Below are 12,219 nucleotides of genomic sequence, written 5' to 3' on the forward strand. Positions count from 1 at the left end.
CCAAAAGCCAATGAACTTAATATCAGTATGTGAAATACCATAAAGCACTCTGTTTTATACAGAGCCATGAAGTTAATAGTGTCGCCAACAAACTTTTTTTTCTTTTTTTTTTGTAAAATTGTAATGGGAACCTTTTTAAACATTTGTGTGTTTAACAGGAATTTCTAATATATTCATGTGCATTTTTTTATGTACTTGAATTTTAAATTGACCTATACACTGTTCTAGCACAAACCAGTGGTCAGTGTTACTGAGGTATTTTGTCTCAAATCATGCACTTTCCAAACAAGTAATGCGTGCAAACTTGCAGAATTCGAGAGACTTTTTTTTGTATATGGAAAAATCTTTTGCTGCACATTAAGCTTGTGGACTTGGTTAATATTCCATCAATTTGAAATCACCTTGGTTCCCTGTTGAGTCTCATTCCTCTCAAGGTATCTTTCTTTTGCAATCTCAGGGAATTTTTTCTTGCCACCATCGTACCTCGGCTTGCTCATCTTCACCATTTTTCCTTCCTTGGATCATTTTGGTATGTCCTGACCACTGCAGCTTGGGAACACCTCACAAGAGCTGCAGTTTTGGAATCCTCTAGCCCAAACAATTTGTCCCTTCTCACAGGAGATACATTTCCAATATCATGAAACAATGGTGGAATAAAGTGGGTGGGATATATGAGGCAGGAAGTTAACCATATTTCCTAAAGTTGATGTGTTGGAATCAGATAAAAAAAAAGATTTGAGTGACTTTGACAAGGGCCAAATTGTGATGGCTCGAGGACTGAATCAGAGCTACTTCAACACTAAAGATGTTATGGGATAATTTTGATCTGAAGTGGTCAGGACATACCAAAAGTGATCCAAGGAAGGAAAAACGGTAAATTGGCGACTGGGTGCTGGGTGGCCAAGGCTAGTGATACTGTATCAGGTGATCTGTCTAATAAATACTGCTAATTAAAACACTTTAAATTTATGCTATGCTCCAACTTGGTGCACAATTATAGTGTACAGTCTAAGATTAAAGTGAACAGTGCAGATTTCAAGAAAACTTTTTTTTAAAGGGTTTGATTGTTTTTTGTTTAAAAGATTTTCCTATGTTGGTACAAAAGCATATTTTGTACATTTGGCTTAGAAATCCATCATATGTAAAAAATCTTTTGCTGCACATTAAACGTGTGGACTTGGTTAATATTCCGTCACCCTGGAGTCTTTATTTTAGGCCTTTGGATTATTTAATATTCTGCCAGAGATATAATTATTTGGTACTTGGTATTTATAAGTGAACCAAACCAAAAGTGCCAAAACCAAAAAGCTAAATTTGATTGTCTTTAAAAGTGAAATTGTAAATGTTGTTCAATTCTCTTAAATGTTTTTCAAAATAATTTCTCATATATTTCAATTCTAATTTTTTTATTTTTTGTTAATTCAAATATCTTCCCCTACAAATAATAATAGCAATTTTATTGGCACTTATGAAACTCCAAAAAAAAAAAGCATTGGTTCAAGGTTCCAGTTGCAAACCCTATTTACATACACTCATTGAATGCTTTATTAGGAGCCCTATAGGGGCTATATAGTAATATTGGGTAGGGCCTCTTTTTGCTCTCAAAAGGATTTCACAAAATGTTGGAAACATTCCTTTGACAGGAAACATTCCTTTGACAGCGACAGGGTGCTGGGCGGCCAAGCCTTACTGATGCACATGGAGAGCCAAGGATGGCTCGTGTAGTCCAATCCGTAGTGTAGATCAGATTAATGAAAAGGTTAATGCTGGTTGTGATAAAAAGTGTCATCACTGGTATGGTGGAACTTACTCAATATTAGGCAAGTGGTCATAATGTTAAGGCTGATCAGTATATCAGCATATTTATTCATTCTGTTTAAATAGATTTAGACTTTTTTTGTTGCAAAATTCACAATCCAGTTTCTATATCTGGTGAGGCTACAAGTCCAAACGATATAAACAGGAAACTTTGCCAGCACTTACACTAGGTGTCGTTCATAATTGCGAATTGACTCTGAACGCTGATTCGTTCATTCGAGTAAACAATAAAACCGAGAGTTTCGTCCTCAAATTCTCATTCCCACTTGAACTTTTCACTAAACATCATGGCGGAGAGCTCTCAGTTCACCGAGGGAGACTACTATCAGGAGTGTTTTAACTCAAGAGCCTACATGAATTGTTTTTATCGTCTTCGAGAAGGTCACTCGGATGAGGAGGAGTATCTTAGTTTTGTTTTAGGATGCCTGAGCAAGATTTTTTTGACTGGTAAGGTCATTGAGGAACAGTGTGTATTTAACATATAGCTTTATTAGCTTTATACCATGTTGTATGTTGAATGTAACATTTGTTTATGTTTGCTTCAAAGGAGCAAGTGTTTCAAGTGTGTTCTTGCGTTCTCTCTCTCTCTCGTGCGCGCGCGCGCCTCTCAGGCCAGATCAAAGGGAGGAGGCTGATTGAAGTGGGAAGCGGGCCGACTATTCACGCCGTCATCAGCGCGTGCGAGCACTTCGACGAGCTCGTGCTGTCTGATTTTACAGACAGGAATCGCGAAGAAATCGAGAAATGGTTAAAGAACGAAGACGGGTGCTTCGACTGGAAGCCCATCATCGAATATGTGTGTAAACTGGACGGTAAAAGGTGAGAAAGAATGATAAAACTATATTAACAACAATTCTACAAATACAATATTAACACTAATATCTAACCATTTCTATTAAAACAAATGCATAGATTCATTCAGATCGTTTGAATGCTTCTGAAAAGCTCAGCAACACACAGGGTGGTATTAAAAATTGTAATAAAAAGGCTCTCAATTTCATATCAGCGATGTTTCCTGAAAAAAAAGGACATTTTTTTTTTTTTTTAGAACTGGCGTGCCAAGACAAAAAGCAAAAGGAATTTACACTTACACCTTTTGACCACATGGTCATTACATCCATATGTGCTTTTTCAACATCACTCACTCATTTTTTTTTTAATCCATTCTGCATAAATGGTCACGGGGAGCCTGGAGCATATATTATTCCATGAGACAATCCCAGACACAAGGCAATTCATCACATACACACACTCACTCACACACAACAGGCAATTTTGGGAACGGTAATTAGCCTAATCTGCATGTCTTTGGACTGTGGAAGGACCGGAGTACCTGAAGGAAGCCCACCAAACATGGGGAGAACAGGCAAACTTTATGCACACACACCCGGCAGGAAATGAACCCAGACTGTGAAGGTGAAAGGCGAAAAGTGCTAACCACTACGCCACTTTGCTTCTGCTTTTTGAACATCCCACTCCAAATTTAGATTTCCGGGGACACAGGCAGCACCGTGGTTAGTGGTTAGCACCGTGGTCTGCACCTCCAGGGTCGAAGGTTTGCATGTTTTCCCTGTGCATGGAGGGTTTTCTGCAGGTACTTCGGTTTCCTCCCACAGTCATGTACATAAGGTTAATTGCTGTTTTATAATTGCGGATAGTGTATGTGGGTGACCTGTATTAGGTTGGCACGCTGTCCTTGTCTCGTGCTTTAGGTCTCCTGGAACAGGCTTCCGGCCCCGGGACCCTGTATATGGGCTAAGCGGTTTAAAAGATGAATGAACACTCTATTTTTCAGTTCATTCCAAAAGTGTTCTGTGGTTCTATGGTTATCCAGTGAAGGGAAATATTGCAGCATACAGAGAGAATCTATACAATTGTGTCCTTTTTAGTTTTACCAGGGCTAGAATAACAATTTTGTGGCTCTTGCCAACTTTTTAACCCAAAAAACCCAAAACATCAAAAAAAGAGAAAATGAGTATTCCTTATAATCCAATAACATGGTGAACCACTCGTAGGAACAATAACCTTTTATATTGTTTTAGATTAGTTTTGGTACACCCTTCTTACCTAATTGTTTCAGTACAGTGATGTTTGAAATTAAGCCTGTTTAGTATTTTTCTTATTGTGCCATCATAAACATAAACATCAAATATGCTTAAAGTGTCCTGTACATTTATAACAGTTGGCGATACTTCTTGATCTAACATTTCATTGGACCGCTTATTTTTTTGATTACAGTTCCGATAAACGATTACATCAGTTTAATAAGCTTATGCAATACATATATCACTACAGAGCTGAATTTATTTCTCTCCAAGATCTTGTATTGACGATGGGAGAGCTAAGAACTGATAAGTGGTTTTCTTAAAGCTACACAGCCGTTTAGGCCCAATCCCTTGAGTTCCCTTTTATGTGTCAAATGCTTTTATGTTTGGAATGCTCTTACGATTATATTTAATGAGTGAATTTTTATCAAATGATTAAATGATCTCCTATCATGCTCATTTATTTACCAACATGTTTCTTCCTCGAAGATGATGGTTTACCGCTTTCCTGTAATTTGTTTTACAGTTCATAATCCAATTTTAGTAGTTTCAGCAATCTCCTTAGTTGTTTTCTTAGCTTGCCAATAATTTGACCCTCCTAAAACAGAGAACATAACAACATTATTTGTCTTTTGATATGGGGGTTTAAGAAATGAGCAGCTACTCACTGCATCAATTAGGGTTAAATAACTTATAAGCTGAACCATGATAATCAGTGCAGTAATTATCCAGTGGAAGGCTCTTAACTATTTGCTTAGTTAAATCCGGGTGACTTTTTTGGTGTATAATGATAAAAGTGAACTAATAATAAAATTAATTGATAATAATGTACTAGTTACTTTAAAAGTGAGAGTTTAAAGTGCCATTAAGTTCTATTCTTTCTCCAGATTATCTGATGTGGAAGTGAAACTCAGACAGCGGGTGAGACGAGTGCTGAAATGTAACGTCCTCTCAGACAACATGTTTCAGCCAGAGATCATTAAACCTGCAGAGTGTGTGATAACATCCCTGTGTCTTGAGGTAGCGTGTAAAGACCTACCAACGTACAGGGATGCACTCTGTAGAGTGTCGAAGCTGGTTAGTCCAGGTGGGGCTTTGGTGATGATTGGGGTTTTAGGAGAGACCTTCTATTATATTAATAAAGTCCGCTTCTCTTGCCTGAAACTAAGCAAAGAAACGATTGTGGAGATTATCAGAAACCTAGGCTTCATTCTGCAGAAATTTGAGGTTTTTCACTCAGATGATCATGAGAGAAACAAAGTTTCAGATCATGAAGCTTTTTTCTTTCTCACCGCTCTGAAGCCTAACAAGTCTACTTAAGCATGTCCTAACATAACCCAACATAACATACATAACAAACAACAAACATAACATACATGAAAACATAAACATTGCATTAAAAAAACAAACATTACATGAACATAACATACATACATAATAAAAAACAAACTTCACACATAAAACAAACATTACATAAATATAACATACATAAGAATCATAACAATCAAACTTAACACATAACAAAGCAGACATTAAATAACAAACCCAACATAACATACATAAACAAACATAAAATAAACATATAACGAATGCTTTTAGTTGCCTTCTGGGCTTTCAGCAGTAGATTACTAGATTTCTGGCAAATTTAGCTAGCTAACACAACCCCACCAGCATTATACAGTATTACCTACCTGGCATTAAATAGCTGCTTTTTGTAGCTTATTATTTCTAATAATGATTTTAACCTGAGAATAGCAAGCAAATCCAATCATGAGTGAACAAAAATAAATAACAAATAATAATGTCAGTGTATATCCAATGTGGTTTAAGACATCTTTTAGTTCTTATATTAGTTTGCGGGAATAAAATCTAAAATCCATCAATGCATAGCCAATGAAACAGTTAACCTTGATCTGTAAATTATAAGACAATGGATAATGATGACGTTGGACAAACTATTATACGCACATACTGTTAAGGCAAAATCAAACTTGAACATCGACTGAATTCAGGATTTTTAAGTAGTTTCTGTAGTCTGTAGTGCCTTACTTGCTTTATACTGAGGTTCCTGCTGAACACCAGATATGTAAAATGTAAAAAAATTATGGTAAACAACTACAAATGTAAACATAAAAAAAATCATCTGTCATTTTCTGCACTTTTACTTTCTAATCCAAAGCAAAAAAATAAAAAATAAATCAGAAAATAAATCTCATTCTCATTAAATAGACCCCTGACTGTATTTCATATGCATTTATTGGAAACAATCTTCCTTAAGACATTTATTTAATTTAATGTACTCATATTTATCTGATGTGGATGCCCAAAAAAAATCTACACTTAGTAAGCTTAGTAATACTAGTACATTCATAGCAGTGCAACTAATCTTCATACCAAGGGAACCTTTGCATCTGTGATGTGGAAAATTTTTATTGGCCTACAACTGTATTCTAGTACTAAATACCCAGAAGGCCTTGATCTGCTTGCTACTGTACAATAAAAAAAGAAGGCGCCTGCACGACAAATTGGGAAAGTAAAAAATATACAGGTAGAAGGCAGGGATAGAAAACAAAGCAAAGTAAAAAAGATTATACTAGAAAAAATAATAATAATAAAAATATTTACTCTGTTTATTAATATTTAGCTGTTTACTTATAACTAACTAACTAATTAAGCAGAAAACACAGAGAGCAAAAAATAAGAAACTTTAAAGCAGACAGATCGTAATGGAAAAGTGCAGAAAGTTCTTTTCCAAGATAAGATTAACAGAGACGCTTAGGAAAAGTTAAAAGAAATAACTTCAGTTGAAACTTATTGCAGATTCAGTCTCCCCAGCCTGGTGCAGGTCTACAATTTTGTTCCTGGTGTCCTTTGACAGCTCTTTGGTCTTGGCCATAGTGCAGTTTGAAGTGTGACTGTTTGAGGTTGTGGACAGGTGTCTTTTATACTGATAACGAGTTCAAACAGATGCCATTAATACAGGTGACGAGTGGAGGACAGAGGAGCCTCTTAAAGAGGAAGTTACAGGTCTGTGAGAGTGGGAAATCTTGCTTGTTTGTAGGTGACCAAATACTTATTTTACTGAGGAATTTGCAAATAAATTATTTAAAAAATATGTGTTTTTTTGTGTTTTTCTTTTCTTATTTTGTCTCTCATAGTTGAGGTATACCTATGATGAAAATTACAGGCCTCTCTCATCTTTTTAAGTGCGAGAACTTGCACAAGTGGTGGCTGACTAAATACTTTTTTGCCCCACCGTACCTCCAAGATCTACCAAGGAGCTGAACATATGATATACAGGGGTGTTCAAAATAATAGCAGGGTGTTAAAAAAAAGTGAGTAAAGCTCCATACCCATATAACTTTTCATTTAAATTACATAAATGCATTGGACACCCTGCACATTCTATTCTCAATCACAACATGAAGAAAAATGTGCTAAATGTATTATTAGTTTAATGTAAGTGAAGAAAAACAAATATAAGCCTGTTCAAAAAAAATAGCAGTGTCATAATTAATCTTTACAAAGTGATGAATTTACTGTTTAAACAAAAATGCTTGAAGTTTAATCTTTCTTGAGCATCTCTGAACTAATATTTAGTTGTATAACCATGCTTTCTGAGAACTGCTTCACATCTGTGACAATTGTACAAATGTCAGCCCACAACTATTCTATTGGATTAAGGTCTGGAAATTGGGCTGGCCACTCCATAACGTCAATCTTGTTGGTCTGGAACCAAGATGGTGCTTGCTTACTGGTTTGTTCGGAGTCGTTGTCTTGTTGAAACACCAATTTCAAGGGCATTTCCTCTTTGGCATAAGGCAATGTGACCTCTTTAAGTATTCTGTTGGACTCAAATTGATCCATGATTCCCGAAATGTGATAAATATTCCCAACACCATAGTACGAGAAGCATCCCCATATCATGATGCTTGTGCCTCCATGCTTCACTGTCTTCACAGTGTACTGTGGCTTGAATTCAGTGTTTGGGGGCCTGACAAACTGTCTGCGGCCTCTAGACCCAAAAAGAACAATCTTGCTTTCATCAGCCCACAAAATATTGCGCCATTTCTCTTTAGGCCAGTCAATGTGGTCTTTGGCGAACTGTAACCTCTTCAGCACATGTCTTTTTTTCAACAATGGGACTTTGCGGGGGCTTCTTGCTGATAGCTTAACTTCACATAGCCGTCTTCGAATAGTAACAGTATTCACAGGTAACTTTAGGTGTTATTTGAGTCAATTTTGTCGTCTGTATTTTTTTTAAATTAATGTATAATACTGTATTTTCCACAATGGCTTTAGCACCCAAAGCATAGATTTGGATCCACAGGTTTTGTTCAGGTTTTGTCTGAGGATTCCAGAGGACATCCTTATCGACACACCAGATTAACATTTTTATATGCCAAAGACCAACCAACAAGCAAGGTAAAAAGTGTGTGTGGGCTGACATTAACTTTGGTAACGGAAGCTTTACTACGCTAAACTGAGGTAACGTTAACGGTAGTATTTCATTTTACATACGATTTTGTGAGTTTATTTAATTTCCAAAATAAAATCCAAATAATTTTAAACGAGAAAAGTTTAACTTAGCCAAGTTGGTTAATGTAATTGTCTCTGTTTTGGAGTTAACGTTAGTTAACGTGGGTTAATAAGAACCGAGTTGAGAAATTTAACATCTGGAGTTATAGGTTAATACTTTAAAAACGTCTGTTGATGATTAGCCATCGTGCTTGTTTTACATTACCGTTGGATTTTTGTACGTTAGATTTATTTTATGCAGTTAGAGATTCCCTTTTTTTTAATTGATGTTTATTGTCACATCGGTCAAATGCCAGTGTACCTTTTTTAATTCATCCAGACATAACTTACTTTTTCTCATTTCTGACATTAATTGACTAGATTTATTTTGCGATTTCAATAGACACCAGCAGGAACAATTTCAAATATGAACCAGGAACTGCACTCAGTTTTGGCCTAAGAAGGAAGGAGTTTCAAAAGGACATGTTGACGGGCACAGCTGACGAAACTTTTCTCTTCTGCTCTCAACAGTGTTGCCAGTAAGTTACTGTAAAAACCCCTTGAAATGTCTAACAGTGTATCATTTTCTGCCCTTCTTTGTAGAGATTGTTCCCATCTCTAATCAACTTTTGAATCAAAGTACGCTGTTCTTCTGAACAATGTCTGGACAACCCATTTTACTCAGATTTTCTGAGAGAAATGCACAGGACAACCTTTTCTGCATTTATCCTTATATAAGGGGAACTTGTTTGACACTTGTTTTTCACAGAATAACACTAAAGATGTTATGGTATATTTTTGGTCTGAATTGGTTAGGACATACCAAAAGTGATTCAAGAAAGTAAAACTGGTGAATTAGCGACAGGGTGCTGGGCGGCCAAGCCTTACTGATGCACATGGAGAGTCAAGGATGGCTCATGTAGTCTGATCAGTAGTGTAGATCAGATTAATGAAAAGGTTAATGCTGGTTGTGATAGAAAGGTGTCATCACTGTTATGGTGGAACACTTATAGAGGTTCAGTAGATCGATTGCTCTTAATGAATGGTTACAATCTTGGTGTCAACAAGATTACCCTTTATTGATAATTGCAATGTTTTCTGGGAGCGTCCTAGGCTTTACCACACCAATGGCCTGCACCCTAGCAGAGCTGGAGCAGCAGTCCTCTCTGACAATCTCCAGGACACTATGAACCATCTGACATGCGGTAAGTCATACCTTAGATTCCTTAGATATTAGCCACAATACAACTCACCATACTGATATACCGCACACACATAGCTTGTCCTACAGAAATTGTGTCTGTTCCCCGAATAGTGAGAAAAAAGAATAAATTTGTTAAATTCGACCGAAACAATCTGATAACCATAAAATCAAAAAAGGCCAAATAAGTTATCGGAATCTACCTCTAAAGTTTGGACTTCTCAACATTAGATCCCTTGTGCCTAAAGCACTTATTGTTGATAAAATTATCTCAGATTATTGCCTTGACGCACTTTGCTTCATTGAAACCTGGCTTAAACAAAATTAATATATTGGTCTGAATGAGTCTACTCCATCAGGATATTTCTATAAGCACGTCTAACTGGTCATGGTTGTGGTGTCGCAACTATCTACAATGATGTACTCACTGTTACTTAGAAAACAAGGCCCAGGTTTAACTTATTTGAAGTGCGTATTTTGCACTCAATGAAATACATATTAAACCAATATTTTACAATGGCCACCGTGTACAGACCCCCGGGGCCGTACTGTATGTCGATTTTCTTAAAGAATTTGGACATCTGCTACCAGACCTATTGGTTAACTCTGACAAAGTGTTAATAGTAGGAGACTTTAACATTCATGTAGATGATGCTAACAATGCTTTAGCACTCGCATTTATGGATTTATTGAATTCCTTTGGGGTTAAACAAAATATAAATGAACCAACTCACTGCTTTAATCATACGCTAGATTTAATTATATCCCATGGTATAGATGTTTTTAATATAGAGATCTTACCTCAAAGTGATGATATCACAGATCATCACCTCCTGATATATACTCTACCCGTAGAACAAATAAGCTGTGTCTCCCCACATTATCAATTTGTTAGAAATATGAATCCGACTACTAAAGACAGATTCATAAGTATCCTGACGGATCTGTCCCAATTTCTTATTAGACCCCCAAATGCAGACGATCTAGATGGAGTGACTAGCAGCATGGGCACTATTTTTACCTGTACATTAGACACTGTTGCTCCCATCAGATTAAAAAAAAGTCAGAGATAAAACGCTTGCACCATGGTACAACAGTCATACTTGCACCCTAAAGAGAGCAACCCGTAACATTGGGCGATATAAAGACAGTATGTGAAGCTATAGACAGGCTCTAAAAACTGCTAGGACCGAGCATCTGAGCCAACTGATAGCAAGAAACCAAAACAATCCCAGGTTTATATTTAGTACAGTGGCTCGCTTAACAAAACCTAAGATGCCCGCAGAGAGTATCCTATCACAGTTTAGAAGTGAAGACTTTATGGAATTCTTCAATAAAAAAAAATCGATAGTATCAGGAAGAAAATAACGGAGGTCCAACCCCTAATAGCATCTCTTCAAATTTAGATTTTCAGTGCTTTACAGGTGTAGGACAGAAAGAGCTGTTTAAACTTATCACCTCAGCTAAATCAACAACGTGCTCGTTAGACCCAATCCCAACCAGATTTTTTAAATAAGTGATGCATATGGTTGGAGAGCCACTTCTAAACATTATTTATTCCTCATTATATCTAGGTTACGTCCCTAAACCTTTCAAGTTGGCAGTTTTTGAGAAGCCGCTTCTTAAAAAATCTAATTTGAACTCAAATGAAATAACAAATTACAGACCGATTTCAAACCTTCCGTTTATATAAAAAATATTAGAAAAGGTAGTATCAGCTCAAATATGCACATTCCTACAGGAAAACAACATCCTTGAGGAATTTCAGTCAGGTTTAGGCCCCATCATAGTACAGAAACTGCACTAGTTAAGATTGCAAGCGACTTGTTTTTAGCTTCGGACCAAGGCTGCATCTCAATACTAGTCTTACTGTACTTGATCTTAGTGCTGCATTCAACACTATAGATCATAATATTCTCATAGATCGCTTACAAAATCACATAGGTATTCAGGGACAGGCATTAAAATGGTTTAGATCATACCTGTCTGATCGATACCATTTTGTAGATCTAAATAGAGAACTGTCTGGTGTAATGCCAGTGATATATGGGGGCCCACAAGGGCCGGTTTTAGGACCTTTGCTGTTCTGAATATACATGCTTCCCTTGGGTAACATCATTAGAAGACATGGGATTAGTTCCATTGTTATGCTGATAATACCCAATTATATATCACAACAAAACCAGACGAAATACCTAAGTTGTCTAGACTAACTGAGTGTGTCCAGGATATAAAAGATTGGATGACCAATAACTTTCTTTTACTAAATTCAGACAAGACAGAGACATTACTCATTGGCCCAAAAACCAGCACACAACAGCTTTCACAATTTAGCCTGTGTTTAGAAGGATTTACTGTTACTACCAGCTTGACAGGAAAAGACCTGGGTGTAATATTAGACAGTAACTTGTTCTTTGAAAATCATATTTCAAGTATCACAAAAACAGCCTTTTTCCATCTTAGAAATATTGCCAAGCTTAGGAGCATCTTATCTGTATCTGATGCAAAAAAGCTAGTTCATGCATTCATGACCTTCAGACTGGACTATTGTAATGCATTACTGGGTGGTTGTCCTGCATCCTCAATAAACAAACTTCAGTTAGTCCAAAATGCAGCCGCCAGGGTTCTCACTAGATC

At 36.6% G+C, this 12,219-nt stretch overlaps 1 protein-coding gene across 1 annotated transcript; it reads left to right on the plus strand.

The window, feature by feature from the left end:
- The first annotated feature begins 2,071 nt into the window (after positions 1 to 2,071).
- LOC128506651 (nicotinamide N-methyltransferase-like) lies at positions 2,072 to 5,848 on the plus strand. The gene is made up of 3 exons (XM_053477202.1): positions 2,072 to 2,265; positions 2,430 to 2,637; positions 4,751 to 5,848. The coding sequence occupies exons 1-3, from the start codon at positions 2,106 to 2,108 to the stop codon at positions 5,181 to 5,183; spliced, it is 801 nt and encodes a 266-aa protein (XP_053333177.1). The 5' UTR covers positions 2,072 to 2,105; the 3' UTR covers positions 5,184 to 5,848.
- The last annotated feature ends 6,371 nt before the right edge of the window (positions 5,849 to 12,219 follow it).

This window comes from Clarias gariepinus, chromosome 18 (assembly GCF_024256425.1).
Source record: "Clarias gariepinus isolate MV-2021 ecotype Netherlands chromosome 18, CGAR_prim_01v2, whole genome shotgun sequence".
Taxonomy (NCBI): domain Eukaryota; kingdom Metazoa; phylum Chordata; class Actinopteri; order Siluriformes; family Clariidae; genus Clarias; species Clarias gariepinus.